The sequence below is a fragment of the Ictidomys tridecemlineatus genome, chromosome 7, assembly GCF_052094955.1.
Source record: "Ictidomys tridecemlineatus isolate mIctTri1 chromosome 7, mIctTri1.hap1, whole genome shotgun sequence".
In the NCBI taxonomy this organism is placed as follows: domain Eukaryota; kingdom Metazoa; phylum Chordata; class Mammalia; order Rodentia; family Sciuridae; genus Ictidomys; species Ictidomys tridecemlineatus.
This window is the reverse complement of record NC_135483.1, coordinates 198480229-198497598: the sequence shown is the minus strand read 5'-3', so window position 1 is coordinate 198497598 and position 17370 is coordinate 198480229. Positions and strand designations below refer to the sequence as shown.

Below are 17370 nucleotides of genomic sequence, written 5' to 3'. Positions count from 1 at the left end.
CACCTAGCGGCTGGGCTGCCAGGACTCGCCTTCAGCCTGACCCATCCCCACGGTCCCCACAGCCCAGACAGCAGGTAAATGCTCACTTATTGATCCTTCAGAGTGGGCCCTAGCGAGACCCAGGACCTCCACCTTATAGGAGCCCCTTCTCCCCTGGAGGTGTCCATCCCCCAGGACCTTCTGAAGAGCAGGGCTTTCTTTGCCTGATCAGAGTGACTCCATGGTGTGCAGGACAGCAGTCCTCAGGCTGTGCCTGCCCTGGTGACTCCATGGTGTGTAGAACAGCAGTCCTCAGGCTGTGCCTGCCCTAGTGACTCCATGGTGTGTAGGACAGCAGTCCTGAGGCTGTGCCTGCCCTAGTGACTCCATGGTGTGCAGGACAGCAGTCCTCAGGCTGCGCCTGCCCTGGTGACTCCATGGTGAGTGGAACAGCAGTCCTGAGGCTGTGCCTGCCCTAGTGACTCCATGGTGTGCAGGACAGCAGTCCTCAGGCTGTGCCTGCCCTGAGTGACTCCATGGTGTGTGGAACAGCAGTCCTGAGGCTGTGCCTGCCCTAGTGACTCCATGGTGTGTAGAACAGCAGTCCTCAGGCTGCGCCTGCCCTAGTGACTCCATGGTGTGTAGAACAGCAGTCCTCAGGCTGTGCCTGCCCTGGTGACTCCATGGTGTGTAGAACAGCAGTCCTCAGGCTGTGCCTGCCCTGGTGACTCCATGGTGTGTAGAACAGCAGTCCTCAGGCTGTGCCTGCCCTGGTGACTCCATGGTGTGTAGAACAGCAGTCCTCAGGCTGTGCCTGCCCTAGTGACTCCATGGTGAGTGGAACAGCAGTCCTGAGGCTGTGCCTGCCCTAGTGACTCCATGGTGTGCAGGACAGCAGTCCTCAGGCTGTGCCTGCCCTGAGTGACTCCATGGTGTACAAAACAGCAGTCCTCAGGCTGTGCCTGCCCTGGTGACTCCATGGTGAGTGGAACAGCAGTCCTCAGGCTGTGCCTGCCCTAGTGACTCCATGGTGTACAAAACAGCAGTCCTCAGGCTGTGCCTGCCCTGGTGACTCCATGGTGTGTGGAACAGCAGTCCTCAGGCTGCGCCTGCCCTGGTGACTCCATGGTGAGTGGAACAGCAGTCCTCAGGCTGTGCCTGCCCTGAGTGACTCCATGGTGTGTGGAACAGCAATCCTCAGGCTGTGCCTGCCCTGGTGACTCCATGGTGTGTAGAACAGCAGTCCTCAGGCTGCACCTGTCCTAGTGACTCCATGGTGTGTAGGACAGCAGTCCTCAGGCTGCGCCTGCCCTAGTGACTCCATGGTGTACAGAACAGCAGTCCTCAGGCTGTGCCTGCCCTAGTGACTCCATGGTGTACAGAACAGCAGTCCTCAGGCTGCGCCTGCCCTGGTGACTCCATGGTGTGTAGAACAGCAGTCCTCAGGCTGCGCCTGCCCTAGTGACTCCATGGTGTGCAGGACAGCAGTCCTCAGGCTGTGCCTGCCCTGGTGACTCCATGGTGTAGGACAGCAGTCCTCAGGCTGTGCCTGCCCTAGTGACTCCATGGTGTGCAGAACAGCAGTCCTCAGGATGCGCCTGCCCTAGTGACTCCATGGTGTACAGAACAGCAGTCCTCAGGCTGTGCCTGCCCTAGTGACTCCATGGTGTACAGAACAGCAGTCCTCAGGCTGTGCCTGCCCTGGTGACTCCATGGTGTGTAGAACAGCAGTCCTCAGGCTGTGCCTGCCCTAGTGACTCCATGGTGTGTGGAACAGCAGTCCTCAGGCTGCGCCTGCCCTGGTGACTCCATGGTGTGTGGAACAGCAGTCCTCAGGCTGCGCCTGCCCTAGTGACTCCATGGTGTGTAGAACAGCAGTCCTCAGGCTGTGCCTGCCCTGGTGACTCCATGGTGTGTAGAACAGCAGTCCTCAGGCTGTGCCTGCCCTGGTGACTCCATGGTGTATAGAACAGCAATCCTCAGGCTGCGCCTGCCCTAGTGACTCCATGGTGTGTAGAACAGCAGTCCTCAGGCTGTGCCTGCCCTGGTGACTCCATGGTGAGTGGAACAGCAGTCCTCAGGCTGCGCCTGCCCTAGTGACTCCATGGTGTGCAGGACAGCAGTCCTCAGGCTGTGCCTGCCCTGGTGACTCCATGGTGTAGGACAGCAGTCCTCAGGCTGTGCCTGCCCTAGTGACTCCATGGTGTGCAGAACAGCAGTCCTCAGGATGCGCCTGCCCTAGTGACTCCATGGTGTACAGAACAGCAGTCCTCAGGCTGTGCCTGCCCTAGTGACTCCATGGTGAGTGGAACAGCAGTCCTCAGGCTGTGCCTGCCCTGGTGACTCCATGGTGTGCAGAACAGCAGTCCTCAGGCTGTGCCTGCCCTGATGACTCCATGGTGTACAGAACAGCAGTCCTCAGGCTGTGCCTGCCCTGGTGACTCCATGGTGAGTGGAACAGCAGTCCTCAGGCTGTGCCTGCCCTGGTGACTCCATGGTGTGTAGAACAGCAGTCCACAGGCTGTGCCTGCCCTGGTGACTCCATGGTGTGTATAACAGCAGTCCTCAGGCTGCGCCTGCCCTGGTGACTCCATGGTGTGTGGAACAGCAGTCCTCAGGCTGCGCCTGCCCTAGTGACTCCATGGTGTGTGGAACAGCAGTCCTCAGGCTGTGCCTGCCCTGGTGACTCCATGGTGTGTAGAACAGCAGTCCTCAGGCTGTGCCTGCCCTGGTGACTCCATGGTGTATAGAACAGCAATCCTCAGGCTGCGCCTGCCCTAGTGACTCCATGGTGTGTAGAACAGCAGTCCTCAGGCTGTGCCTGCCCTGGTGACTCCATGGTGAGTGGAACAGCAGTCCTCAGGCTGCGCCTGCCCTAGTGACTCCATGGTGTGCAGGACAGCAGTCCTCAGGCTGTGCCTGCCCTGGTGACTCCATGGTGTAGGACAGCAGTCCTCAGGCTGTGCCTGCCCTAGTGACTCCATGGTGTGCAGAACAGCAGTCCTCAGGATGCGCCTGCCCTAGTGACTCCATGGTGTACAGAACAGCAGTCCTCAGGCTGTGCCTGCCCTAGTGACTCCATGGTGTACAGAACAGCAGTCCTCAGGCTGTGCCTGCCCTGGTGACTCCATGGTGTGTAGAACAGCAGTCCTCAGGCTGTGCCTGCCCTGGTGACTCCATGGTGTGTAGAACAGCAGTCCTCAGGCTGTGCCTGCCCTGGTGACTCCATGGTGTGTAGGACAGCAGTCCTCAGGCTGTGCCTGCCCTGGTGACTCCATGGTGTGTAGAACAGCAGTCCTCAGGCTGTGCCTGCCCTGGTGACTCCATGGTGTAGAACAGCAGTCCTCAGGCTGCGCCTGCCCTAGTGACTCCATGGTGTACAGAACAGCAGTCCTCAGGCTGTGCCTGCCCTAGTGACTCCATGGTGTGTAGAACAGCAGTCCTCAGGCTGTGCCTGCCCTGAGTGACTCCATGGTGTGTAGAACAGCAGTCCTCAGGCTGCGCCTGCCCTGGTGACTCCATGGTGTGTAGCACAGCAGTCCTCAGGCTGTGCCTGCCCTAGTGACTCCATGGTGTGCAGAACAGCAGTCCTCAGGCTGTGCCTGCCCTAGTGACTCCATGGTGTGTAGAACAGCAGTCCTCAGGCTGTGCCTGCCCTGAGTGACTCCATGGTGTGTGGAACAGCAGTCCTCAGGCTGTGCCTGCCCTAGTGACTCCATGGTGTGCAGGACAGCAGTCCTCAGGCTGTGCCTGCCCTGGTGACTCCATGGTGTAGGACAGCAGTCCTCAGGCTGTGCCTGCCCTAGTGACTCCATGGTGTGCAGAACAGCAGTCCTCAGGATGCGCCTGCCCTAGTGACTCCATGGTGTACAGAACAGCAGTCCTCAGGCTGTGCCTGCCCTAGTGACTCCATGGTGTACAGAACAGCAGTCCTCAGGCTGCGCCTGCCCTGGTGACTCCATGGTGTGTAGAACAGCAGTCCTCAGGCTGCGCCTGCCCTAGTGACTCCATGGTGTGCAGGACAGCAGTCCTCAGGCTGTGCCTGCCCTGGTGACTCCATGGTGTAGGACAGCAGTCCTCAGGCTGTGCCTGCCCTAGTGACTCCATGGTGTGCAGAACAGCAGTCCTCAGGATGCGCCTGCCCTAGTGACTCCATGGTGTACAGAACAGCAGTCCTCAGGCTGTGCCTGCCCTAGTGACTCCATGGTGTACAGAACAGCAGTCCTCAGGCTGTGCCTGCCCTGGTGACTCCATGGTGTGTAGAACAGCAGTCCTCAGGCTGTGCCTGCCCTAGTGACTCCATGGTGTGTGGAACAGCAGTCCTCAGGCTGCGCCTGCCCTGGTGACTCCATGGTGTGTAGCACAGCAGTCCTCAGGCTGTGCCTGCCCTAGTGACTCCATGGTGTGCAGAACAGCAGTCCTCAGGCTGTGCCTGCCCTAGTGACTCCATGGTGTGTAGAACAGCAGTCCTCAGGCTGTGCCTGCCCTGAGTGACTCCATGGTGTGTGGAACAGCAGTCCTCAGGCTGTGCCTGCCCTAGTGACTCCATGGTGTGCAGGACAGCAGTCCTCAGGCTGTGCCTGCCCTGGTGACTCCATGGTGTAGGACAGCAGTCCTCAGGCTGTGCCTGCCCTAGTGACTCCATGGTGTGCAGAACAGCAGTCCTCAGGATGCGCCTGCCCTAGTGACTCCATGGTGTACAGAACAGCAGTCCTCAGGCTGTGCCTGCCCTAGTGACTCCATGGTGTACAGAACAGCAGTCCTCAGGCTGCGCCTGCCCTGGTGACTCCATGGTGTGTAGAACAGCAGTCCTCAGGCTGCGCCTGCCCTAGTGACTCCATGGTGTGCAGGACAGCAGTCCTCAGGCTGTGCCTGCCCTGGTGACTCCATGGTGTAGGACAGCAGTCCTCAGGCTGTGCCTGCCCTAGTGACTCCATGGTGTGCAGAACAGCAGTCCTCAGGATGCGCCTGCCCTAGTGACTCCATGGTGTACAGAACAGCAGTCCTCAGGCTGTGCCTGCCCTAGTGACTCCATGGTGTACAGAACAGCAGTCCTCAGGCTGTGCCTGCCCTGGTGACTCCATGGTGTGTAGAACAGCAGTCCTCAGGCTGTGCCTGCCCTGGTGACTCCATGGTGTGTGGAACAGCAGTCCTCAGGCTGCGCCTGCCCTGGTGACTCCATGGTGTGTGGAACAGCAGTCCTCAGGCTGCGCCTGCCCTGGTGACTCCATGGTGTGTAGAACAGCAGTCCTCAGGCTGTGCCTGCCCTGGTGACTCCATGGTGTGTAGAACAGCAGTCCTCAGGCTGTGCCTGCCCTGGTGACTCCATGGTGTATAGAACAGCAATCCTCAGGCTGCGCCTGCCCTAGTGACTCCATGGTGTGTAGAACAGCAGTCCTCAGGCTGTGCCTGCCCTGGTGACTCCATGGTGAGTGGAACAGCAGTCCTCAGGCTGCGCCTGCCCTAGTGACTCCATGGTGTGCAGGACAGCAGTCCTCAGGCTGTGCCTGCCCTGGTGACTCCATGGTGTAGGACAGCAGTCCTCAGGCTGTGCCTGCCCTAGTGACTCCATGGTGTGCAGAACAGCAGTCCTCAGGATGCGCCTGCCCTAGTGACTCCATGGTGTACAGAACAGCAGTCCTCAGGCTGTGCCTGCCCTAGTGACTCCATGGTGTACAGAACAGCAGTCCTCAGGCTGTGCCTGCCCTGGTGACTCCATGGTGTGTAGAACAGCAGTCCTCAGGCTGTGCCTGCCCTAGTGACTCCATGGTGTGTAGAACAGCAGTCCTCAGGCTGTGCCTGCCCTGGTGACTCCATGGTGTAGAATAGCAGTCCTCAGGCTGTGCCTGCCCTGGTGACTCCATGGTGTGTAGAACAGCAGTCCTCAGGCTGTGCCTGCCCTAGTGACTCCATGGTGTGTAGAACAGCAGTCCTCAGGCTGTGCCTGCCCTGGTGACTCCATGGTGTGTAGAACAGCAGTCCTCAGGCTGTGCCTGCCCTGGTGACTCCATGGTGTGTGGAACAGCAATCCTCAGGCTGTGCCTGCCCTGGTGACTCCATGGTGTGTAGAACAGCAGTCCTCAGGCTGCGCCTGCCCTAGTGACTCCATGGTGTGTAAAACAGCAGTCCTCAGGCTGTGCCTGCCCTGGTGACTCCATGGTGTGTAGAACAGCAGTCCTCAGGCTGTGCCAGCCCTAGTGACTCCATGGTGTGTAGGACAGCAGTCCTCAGGCTGCGCCTGCCCTAGTGACTCCATGGTGTGCGGAACAGCAGTCCTCAGGCTGTGCCTGCCCTGGTGACTCCATGGTGTGTAGAACAGCAGTCCTCAGGCTGTGCCTGCCCTAGTGACTCCATGGTGTGTAGAACAGCAGTCCTCAGGCTGTGCCTGCCCTAGTGACTCCATGGTGTGTAGAGCAGCAGTCCTCAGGCTGTGCCTGCCCTGGTGACTCCATGGTGTGCAGAACAGCAGTCCTCAGGCTGTGCCTGCCCTAGTGACTCCATGGTGTGTAGGAAGGCAGTCCTCAGGCTGTGCCTGCCCTAGTGACTCCATGGTGTACAGAACAGCAGTCCTCAGGCTGCGCCTGCCCTGGTGACTCCATGGTGTACAGAACAGCAGTCCTCAGGCTGTGCCTGCCCTAGTGACTCCATGGTGTACAGAACAGCAGTCCTCAGGCTGTGCCTGCCCTGGTGACTCCATGGTGTGTGGAACAGCAGTCCTCAGGCTGTGCCTGCCCTAGTGACTCCATGGTGTGTAGAACAGCAGTCCTCAGGCTGTGCCTGCCCTAGTGACTCCATGGTGTGTAGAACAGCAGTCCTCAGGCTATGCCTGCCCTAGTGACTCCATGGTGTGTGGAACAGCAGTCCTCAGGCTGCGCCTGCCCTAGTGACTCCATGGTGTGTAGGACAGCAGTCCTCAGGCTGTGCCTGCCCTGGTGACTCCATGGTGTACAGAACAGCAGTCCTCAGGCTGTGCCTGCCCTGGTGACTCCATGGTGTGTAGCACAGCAGTCCTCAGGCTGTGCCTGCCCTGGTGACTCCATGGTGTGTAGAACAGCAGTCCTCAGGCTGTGCCTGCCCTAGTGACTCCATGGTGTACAGCAGTCCTCAGGCTGTGCCTGCCCTGGTGACTCCATGGTGTGTAGAACAGCAGTCCTCAGGCTGTGCCTGTCCTGGTGACTCCATGGTGTGTAGGACAGCAGTCCTCAGGCTGTGCCTGCCCTAGTGACTCCATGGTGTGTAGAACAGCAGTCCTCAGGCTGTGCCTGCCCTGGTGACTCCATGGTGTGTAGAACAGCAGTCCTCAGGCTGTGCCTGCCCTGGTGACTCCATGGTGTGTAGAACAGCAGTCCTCAGGCTGTGCCTGCCCTGGTGACTCCATGGTGTGTAGAACAGCAGTCCTCAGGCTGTGCCTGCCCTGGTGACTCCATGGTGTGTAGAACAGCAGTCCTCAGGCTGTGCCTGCCCTGGTGACTCCATGGAGTGTAGAACAGCAGTACTCAGGCTGTGCCTGCCCTGGTGACTCCATGGTGTGTAGAACAGCAGTCCTCAGGCTGTGCCTGCCCTAGTGACTCCATGGTGTACAGAACAGCAGTCCTCAGGCTGTGCCTGCCCTAGTGACTCCATGGTGTACAGAACAGCAGTCCTCAGGCTGTGCCTGCCCTAGTGACTCCATGGTGTACAGAACAGCAGTCCTCAGGCTGTGCCTGCCCTAGTGACTCCATGGTGTACAGAACAGCAGTCCTCAGGCTGTGCCTGCCCTGGTGACTCCATGGTGTGTAGAACAACAGTCCTGAGGCTGTGCCTGCCCTGGTGACTCCATGGTGTACAGAACAGCAGTCCTCAGGCTGTGCCTGCCCTGGTGACTCCATGGTGTGTAGAACAGCAGTCCTCAGGCTGTGCCTGCCCTGGTGACTCCATGGTGTGTAGAACAGCAGTCCTCAGGCTGTGCCTGCCCTGGTGACTCCATGGTGTGTAGAACAGCAGTCCTCAGGCTGTGCCTGCCCTGGTGACTCCATGGTGTGTAGAACAGCAGTCCTCAGGCTGTGCCTGCCCTGGTGACTCCATGGTGTACAGAACAGCAGTCCTCAGGCTGCGCCTGCCCTAGTGACTCCATGGTGTACAGAACAGCAGTCCTCAGGCTGTGCCTGCCCTAGTGACTCCATGGTGTACAGAACAGCAGTCCTCAGGCTGTGCCTGCCCTAGTGACTCCATGGTGTACAGAACAGCAGTCCTCAGGCTGTGCCTGCCCTGGTGACTCCATGGTGTGTAGAACAACAGTCCTGAGGCTGTGCCTGCCCTGGTGACTCCATGGTGTACAGAACAGCAGTCCTCAGGCTGTGCCTGCCCTGGTGACTCCATGGTGTGTAGAACAGCAGTCCTCAGGCTGTGCCTGCCCTGGTGACTCCATGGTGTGTAGAGCAGCAGTCCTCAGGCTGTGCCTGCCCTGGTGACTCCATGGTGTGTAGAACAGCAGTCCTCAGGCTGTGCCTGCCCTAGTGACTCCATGGTTTGTAGGACAGCAGTCCTCAGGCTGTGCCTGCCCTGGTGACTCCATGGTGTGTAGGACAGCAGTCCTCAGGCTGTGCCTGCCCTGGTGACTCCATGGTGTGTAGCACAGCAGTCCTCAGGCTGCGCCTGCCCTAGTGACTCCATGGTGTGTAGAACAGCAGTCCTCAGGCTGCGCCTGCCCTAGTGACTCCATGGTGTGTAGAACAGCAGTCCTCAGGCTGTGCCTGCCCTGGTGACTCCATGGTGTGTAGAACAGCAGTCCTCAGGCTGTGCCTGTCCTAGTGACTCCATGGTGTGTAGAGCAGCAGTCCTCAGGCTGCGCCTGCCCTAGTGACTCCATGGTGTGTGGAACAGCAGTCCTCAGGCTGTGCCTGCCCTGGTGACTCCATGGTGTGTGGAACAGCAGTCCTCAGGCTGTGCCTGCCCTGGTGACTCCATGGTGTACAGCAGTCCTCAGGCTGTGCCTGCCCTGGTGACTCCATGGTGTGTGGAACAGCAGTCCTCAGGCTGCGCCTGCCCTGGTGACTCCATGGTGTGTAGAACAGCAGTCCTCAGGCTGTGCCTGCCCTGGTGACTCCATGGTGTAGAACAGCAGTCCTCAGGCTGTGCCTGCCCTAGTGACTCCATGGTGTGTAGAACAGCAGTCCTCAGGCTGTGCCTGCCCTAGTGACTCCATGGTGTGTAGGACAGCAGTCCTCAGGCTGCACCTGCCTTAGTGACTCCATGGTGTAGAACAGCAGTCCTCAGGCTGCGCCTGCCCTGGTGACTCCATGGTGTGTAGAACAGCAGTCCTCAGGCTGTGCCTGCCCTGGTGACTCCATGGTGTGGAACAGCTGTCCTCAGGCTGTGCCTGCCCTGGTGACTCCATGGTGTGTGGAACAGCAGTCCTCAGGCTGTGCCTGCCCTGGTGACACCATGGTCTGTGGAACAGCAGTCCTCAGGCTGTGCCTGCCCTAGTGACTCCATGGTGTGTAGAGCAGCAGTCCTCAGGCTGCACCTGTCCTAGTGACTCCATGGTGTGTAGAACAGCAGTCCTCAGGCTGCGCCTGCCCTGGTGACTCCATGGTGTGTGGAACAGCAGTCCTCAGGCTGTGCCTGCCCTGGTGACACCATGGTGTGTGGAACAGCAGTCCTCAGGCTGCACCTGCCCTGGTGACTCCACAGTGTGGAACAGCAGTCCTCAGGCTGTGCCTGCCCTGGTGACACCATGGTGTGTATAACAGCAGTCCTCAGGCTGTGCCTGCCCTAGTGACTCCATGGTGTGTAGAACAGCAGTCCTCAGGCTGTGTCTGGCCTGGTGACTCCATGGTGTGGAACAGCTGTCCTCAGGCTGTGCCTGCCCTGGTGACTCCATAGTGTGTGGAACAGCAGTCCTCAGGCTGTGCCTGCCCTGGTGACACCATGGTGTGTATAACAGCAGTCCTCAGGCTGTGCCTGCCCTGGTGACTCCATGGTGTGTGTAACAGCAGTCCTCAGGCTGTGCCTGCCCTGGTGACTCCATGGTGTGTAGAACAGCAGTCCTCAGGGTGTGCCTGCCCTAGTGACTCCATGGTGTGTAGAACAGCAGTCCTCAGGCTGTGCCTGCCCTAGTGACTCCATGGTGTGTAGAGCAGCAGTCCTCAGGCTGTGCCTGCCCTAGTGACTCCATGGTGTGTAGAACAGCAGTCCTCAGGCTGCACCTGCTCTGAGTGACTCCATGGTGTGTAGAACAGCAGTCCTCAGGCTGTGCCTGCCCTAGTGACTCCATGGTGTACAGAACAGCAGTCCTCAGGCTGTGCCTGCCCTGGTGACTCCATGGTGTACAGAACAGCAGTCCTCAGGCTGTGCCTGCCCTAGTGACTCCATGGTGTGTAGAACAGCAGTCCTCAGGCTGTGCCTGCCCTAGTGACTCCATGGTGTGTAGAACAGCAGTCCTCAGGCTGTGCCTGCCCTAGTGACTCCATGGTGTACAGAACAGCAGTCCTCAGGCTGTGCCTGCCCTGGTGACTCCATGGTGTACAGAACAGCAGTCCTCAGGCTGTGCCTGCCCTGGTGACTCCATGGTGTGTAGGACAGCAGTCCTCAGGCTGTGCCTGCCCTAGTGACTCCATGGTGTGTGAAACAGCAGTCCTCAGGCTGTGCCTGCCCTAGTGACTCCATGGTGTACAAAACAGCAGTCCTCAGGCTGTGCCTTCCCTGGTGACTCCATGGTGTGTAGGACAGCAGTCCTCAGGCTGTGCCTGCCCTAGTGACTCCATGGTGTGTAGAACAGCAGTCCTCAGGCTGTGCCTGTCCTAGTGACTCCATGGTGTAGAACAGCAGTCCTCAGGCTGTGCCTGCCCTAGTGACTCCATGGTGTGGAACAGCAGTCCTCACGCTGTTCCTGCCCTAGTGATTCCATGGTGTGTAGGACAGCAGTCCTCAGGCTGTGCCTGCCCTAGTGACTCCATGGTGTGTAGGACAGCAGACCTCAGGCTGTGCCTGCCCTAGTGACTCCATGGTGTATAGGACAGTAGTCCTCAGGCTGTGCCTGCCCTGGTGACTCCATGGTGTGTAGAACAGCAGTCCTCAGGCTGCGCCTGACCTGGTGACTCCATGGTGTACAGAACAGCAGTCCTCAGGCTGTGCCTGCCCTGGTGACTCCATGGTGTGTAGAACAGCAGTCCTCAGGCTGTGCCTGCCCTAGTGACTCCATGGTGTGTAGAACAGCAGTCCTCAGGCTGTGCCTGCCCTGGTGACTCCATGGTGTGTATAACAGCAGTCCTCAGGCTGTGCCTGCCCTAGTGACTCCATGGTGTGGAACAGCAGTCCTCAGGCTGTGCCTGCCTTAGTGACTCCATGGTATGTGGAACAGCAGTCCTCAGGCTGTGCCTGCCCTAGTGACTCCATGGTGTGGAACAGCAGTCCTCAGGCTGTGCCTGCCCTAGTGACTCCATGGTGTGGAACAGCAGTCCTCAGGCTGTGCCTGCCTTAGTGACTCCATGGTATGTAGAGCAGCAGTCCTCAGGCTGTGCCTGCCCTGGTGACTCCATGGTGTATAGAACAGCAGTCCTAAGGCTGTGCCTGCCCTAGTGACTCCATGGTGTGTAGGACAGCAGTCCTCAGGCTGTGCCTGTCCTAGTGACTCCATGGTGTAGAAAAGCAGTCCTCAGGCTGTGCCTGCCCTGGTGACTCCATGGTGTGTAGAACAGCAGTCCTCAGGCTGTGCCTGCCCTGAGTGACTCCATGGTGTACAGGACAGCAGTCCTCAGGCTGCGCCTACCCTAGTGACCCCTTGGTGTACAGCAGTCCTCATGTTTCCTGTCCTCCGTGGCCCCTTGGTGTGTGGACAGTTCTTACACTGGGCCTAAACCTCGGTCCTCCATCTTGTTAGGTGGTAGTTGGCCATGAGCTGTTTCATTTGGCATTGGTGGATGACTCCGCACTGTGCTTTTTCAAGTGAACAGCACCTTCTCCCTGGCCCCACGATTGGGCACAAACTGAGAATAAATTAGTTGTTCTGGTAAAAGTGGCCACGTGTGTCCTGACAGAATTCAGCAGCGACCCATCTGCTCAGGCAGGAGAAAGCAGTCTCTTGGGCTTACTGAACACACCAGATCACCCAACGAATCAAGCCCTCACTCGAGGTCCATAAAAGGGGAACATCTCAGGAGAGGACATGGAGGCACCTTCACCCCGTCGCCTGGTCACCTGGTCACCAAGGTTTGCCCAGGAAAATCGCCACAGCAACAGACTTCTGAATCTCATCCTCCGGTTTTAGAGGAGTCCCCTGACCCCCACCCAAGGCCCACTCCAAGCCTTGAACTGACACTGTAGGCTGTCAGGACCCCCTGCCTTGACCACCCTCATCTGACCACTGCAGTGGCCCTGCCACTCTGCATCCTCTCTCTTCCTGTCCCTGGGCTCAGCATCCTGTGACCCCACAGCTGTCTTTACTGTTTCTTGGTCTCTCTGTGACCTATTTGTACATCCTTGTGACGTGTGACGTGTGACTTGAGTGTGTGGATGTGGAATTAAGACCAGAATGGAAGAAGGTGTGATTGCCCAGCTGTAACCACAAATGAGCCAAAATAAATAAATTCTGACTCTGGGAAAGATGCAGACGTGTTTGGTCAATGGCTCATCCAAGACAGTCTCCATATCTCTACGGGTCTCAGTCCCCCAGGGGTTTCCATCTTTCTAAAGGTTTCTATCCCCCTCTAGAGGCCTGTCTCCCCAGGGGTCACTGGCACCCTGGACACCAGGAAGACACCCCTCGGGGGAGGAAAGTGACAGCAGCAGGGCCCACACCTGGGATTCCATGCAGGGAGCCTAGAGGGTCGCCCTCTCCTGAGCACCTGCCAGCCTCAGGCCAGCCGAGCCTCGCCTCCTCTCCAGGCACCCATGGCCGCACCAGCAGGTTCTGCTGAGCAGCAGCCTCCTGAGACAATCCCTGCTGGGGTCCAGGCAGCCCTCCCCCATGCCCCCCTGGGGACCGGCCAGGTTGTCGCTGGCTGCTGCTCCCTCAATCATGGCCACCTCCAGGTTCCCTTCTGCCCTTTGAGCCTACCACACCCTAAACTGAATCTTTAAAACAACTGTCCCCTTTCTTGACAGTGTGCGGAGAAGGGCTCATCTCCCGCCCTGTCTCCCACGGTCTCCAGTGTGGTCCAACTCATCCGGTTCCACTTGTCCTCGGTGAAGAAGGCCAGAGGATGTTCCACGGGACGTTGAGACCTCGGCATGCCCAGGAGCCCAGGTGTGTGGTTGCTTCACCACCTTTGGAGACTGTAGCGAGCCAACAGTGGCCTGCTGCAGGCCAGGAGGACATGGATGAAGCCACACCCTACTGGACCTGCAGCTGGGGCCATGTCCTGTGTCTCAGTGACCACATTCCTGAAGAGCTGCCCACCTGCGCAGGTAGGTCAGATAGGGATGTGGGAAGCATCTCAGCCCAGCACCATTCATGCAACACCAGCATTTTATTGTGGGGAATTTTGGTCACAGTGATGAAGAACTGACCGACCCAAGAAAGAACTGGGTCTTCCTTTTCCCACTGGCAGGTGGCTGGAGGTGACCTGGGGCCTGCCCAGAGGACACAGCAGCAATTGGAATTTCACTCCTCTTCAGCAGGAAGCCCATCTAACCAGGTTGCTCTGCTAACACTGCCTTACGTCTTCCCCACCCCCCAAATTCTTACAGGAAAACCCTAAGCCCAATATTAAGAACGGGGCCTTCCAAGAGGTAATTAGGTTAATGAAGTTCTATGGCTGGCAGCCTGACTAGATAGGGCCCTGTGCCCATGAAGGACCCCAGTGCTCCTGCCCTCCACCTGAGCACACAGTGACAGGGTGGCTGTCTGCGGCCCAAGGGAAGAGCCCACAGACACAACCTGGCTGGCACCTTGGTCTTGGACTTCCGACCTTTAGAACTGGAGATTAACTCCGTTAAGCCTCCCGTCTGAGGTACGTTGTGGTGCCAGCTCCCCCAGGGCTCCCGACACCTATGCTGTCCTGGAGAGCAAGCCTCCTGCTCCAGGAGGCCACAGCCTCCCTCGCACACCACCCACCCGTGCCGGCCATTTATGCACCTCCCCCCTGGGAGGCGGGGACCCACTTCAACGGCTTCCACACAGCAGGCCCGGATTGACACCAACCTTCCCAAGCACCCAACCCAGGTGAGGCCCAGGGTCCCAGCCAGGCCACAGACCACGAAGTTCCCGACAACTCTCCTCCAGCACTCGGCACAGCCCTTCAGAGTTGGTGACTATGCCCGGCGCAAATCAGGAACGTAACAACTGTTTCTCAAAAGGATCCACCTGTAAGCCTTTGTTCCAAAAAATACTTTATTAAACAATATATCCATAATCTATAACATGATCCAAAAATACAGATATGCATCTTTACATTATTTAATAAAAAGATTTACAATAGCATCTTTCCTTTACAAAGGGGACATAGATAATAATTCCTTGAAAATAAAAAGTGACATTCATGTTAAAGCTGGATGAAACATGGTGGAGCAACCAAAGAACAGCCAGGGAAAGGCTCTGCACACCTAGGACGACACTTTCCCACTGCTCCCCTGCTTTGAAATTCCTCTCAACGCAGTTGGCGGAGGCCCAGGGTTGCTCTCTTGAGCATCTGGGAAAACCTTAAGTTTTCAGTGCCCAGAACAAACATCCCTCACGCTATTTCGAATTACAGCCACAGCCCCCAGTGCTACGAGGGTAACCTGGGCCATGCTCTGCCTGGGAAGCCGTGCCCTGGTTGGTGTTATTGCTCAAAGTGGTCCCTGCCTGGGTTCAGAGACAGGCCAGGCCCTGGCTGCTCCAGCAGGCCTGCCTGATACAGCCTCCCAAGTCCCTGCCTGCAGTCCCAACCTGCCCAGGGGAAGGGACTGGGGGCAACCAGCTGCTGGTGGTGTCATCCAGCCCATGTCCTTGTCTAAGCCACTCCAGACCAGCACACCTGCAGGTGTAGGGTGCTTACCAGCCTCTCCCTGCACACCCAGCAGGCCGTCTTTCTGGGATCCCCGATGGACACAGCACAGAGGCAGCCAGACCCCGTGCCCTCGCCCACAGGGACTCGCAGCACGGAGGACACACACCCTCGTGGGGGGACACTGCCAGTAACCCAGGGCTGGCAGATGCCCTCAGTGCACCAGGTAGGCCGACTCTGCGGCCACCTGCAGGGCTCCAGGTGAAGGCAGCCAGGCCTCGGAAGCAGTGTCTGGGGCCAAGTTCCTTTCCAGCCAACCACCCAGACAGGAGCACCAGCGGGACAAAAGCCCATCAGGGCCCAGACAACACCCCCAAAGAATTCTGCATGCACTTCCTGTTGTTTCTCCCAAAGCTATATGCATATTATTTTTGGTGATATTATTTTAACTGGCAAAAGTAAACATGAAAAAACAAAAACTTAAAAAAAAAAAAAAACCAAACCCACAGAGAGGGACACACAGTGGCAGGGGAGTCCTCACCTCCAGGTGCCAGAACAGAACACTGACCAGCCTGGGCCCGCCACATGCCACACACCTACTCCCCAGGGAGGATGTGAGGACGTGGGACGGGAGCAGCCGGCCCGAGGTAGGGTCGGCAGCCTCCGCTGAAGATTCCTGTCCTTGAAAACAATGGTAACAGCAGCACGTGAGGCCCTGGGTGAGCCAGCACCCAGGAGGAGGAAGAGCAGAGAAGTTTCCCACAATTTATTCTCCGCATCCTTAAATACCTGTGTCTACCACAACCATGGAATGGAAGCACACGTCCCGTGTCACAGCTGTGCGGAGACTAAGCGGGCCTCCACCCTGTGGCTTCTGAGCGCAGGACGGCCAGGATTCAGGAAGCTTCTGGCCTGGGGACCTGACAGGGATGGATGGCCAGCCCTCCACCCTCACCCACCTGGCACCTGACTCTGCAAATGGCCAGCACCGGCCACTCACGCCGTGGGCACAGGAGCAGGCCCTCCCCATGTGCCCTGAAGGCAGGCCACTAGGAGCAAGCTGCCAGACTGAGCTGTGGGAACCACAGAGGCCTGCATTCCACATGCACGTGAGCCGAGGACACAGGCTGCCTGGAGCCTGCCCGGTGCCATCCTGCTGGATTCCTCCCCTCAGTGAAACCCCAGGGAGGGGTACAAAGGGCCAGTGTGGCTCAGTGGTAGTGCCCCCCCGGCACACTCAGGGCCACAGCACTGACAGGAAAATACAAACACGGCCAGCAGAGGGGACAAGCAGGTGGCCCCAGTGACTTCCATGGACAGACGAGGCCCTCCTTGGGCTGCCTCCCGCCCACCCTGGGTTCTTCCTCTGGTGGGAGAACAGGAGCAGCCTCTGGGTTCTCAGCAAACCCTGGACTCTGGTGTACGTGCCAGAGGCTTTGCAGCTAAGGAGGCCCCTGGAAGCCGCCCCGAGATCCCGGCATGGACGTCCCGGCATGGACGTCCCCAGACGCTGCAGTGCTGGTGTGCGAGTGCCGACCACACTGGCTCCATCGTAGCCCTGCTGCTGGGCACAGCAGACTCACAGACGGTGCACCACCAAAGCCCGAGGTGTGCAGCACGGGTCCCCAGCAGCTCCTGGCAGACGACTCTGCAGACAGACACAGGTCTTGGTGCTCTCACAACAACTTCATCTTCACAGTAAAAAGTCAGAGGCCCCAGAGCAGCGGAACCCAGGCTGGGGCCAAGGCAGGTGCAGCCACTCCAGAGGCGAATCCCCGGGAGGACCAGACCCGCGTCCAGACTGAAAAGGCAGTGCAGAGACAGAGGCGTGGTCTGAGGCCGGAGCTCCTGGGCAGAGCTCCGGCACCAGATCCACAGGAGGTGTCCAGCCCAGTCCATGGTCCCTGGAGTCAGGTCCGGCACCCAGCCATACTGCGCTCTCAGAGAGTCAGATGTGCTTATGGTAACTCTGGTGGCAAAGTGGTGGCAGTGTACCAGGTAAAACGTCCCCCCCACACTGAGCACTTGGCCTGGCAGCCCAAGTTCACCAACACCCACCCCAGGACCCTGGGCTGGCTCAGTGGCCGCCACGCTCAGCTCAGGGTCTGAAGAAAGTCACTGTGGCAGGTCCTGTGAGATTGCTCCTCTGTGCAAACAGGGCCTGGTGGTTTCTCGCTTAAGAAAGATCCAGAATTACAACTGGCCATTGAGTTATTAAATATCAGTTAAATAAGGTAGTTTTAAAATCAAAAACGTATTGCGACGTGGACGAAAGAGCCTGTGGACTCATCTCCCCAGGAATACAGCCTTTCCTCACTTCTTCTTCCTCTTGTCCTGAACGCACCGTGGACAGAACCTGCGGCAAGAAGGGCACATGGATCAGCCCTTGGGTCACTTCCGCCAATGCACAGGGCACCCAGCCCACCCCCACACCTCCCTGGGCAGACCAGACACAGCAGGCAGCTTCCCTCGGGGAAAAGCTACC

The 17370-nt window shown here is 58.4% G+C and overlaps 1 protein-coding gene and 1 long non-coding RNA gene across 4 annotated transcripts in view; one reads left to right on the top strand and one right to left on the bottom strand.

The window, feature by feature from the left end:
* The first annotated feature begins 2 nt into the window (after positions 1 to 2).
* On the top strand, positions 3 to 15387 carry LOC144365700 (uncharacterized). Its single transcript, XR_013424504.1, has 3 exons — positions 3 to 74; positions 13063 to 13365; positions 13509 to 15387. It is a non-coding gene; the product is annotated as an uncharacterized LOC144365700 (long non-coding RNA).
* Ing5 (inhibitor of growth family member 5) overlaps positions 14273 to 17370 on the bottom strand; it is a 16493-nt gene continuing 13395 nt past the window's right edge. For all 3 annotated transcript variants that reach the window (XM_078018458.1, XM_078018459.1, XM_078018460.1), the window contains one exon: positions 14273 to 17241. In XM_078018458.1, coding sequence (XP_077874584.1) covers positions 17199 to 17241 — 43 coding nt within the window. In that variant the 3' untranslated portion in view covers positions 14273 to 17198. The remainder of the gene's footprint in view (positions 17242 to 17370) is intronic.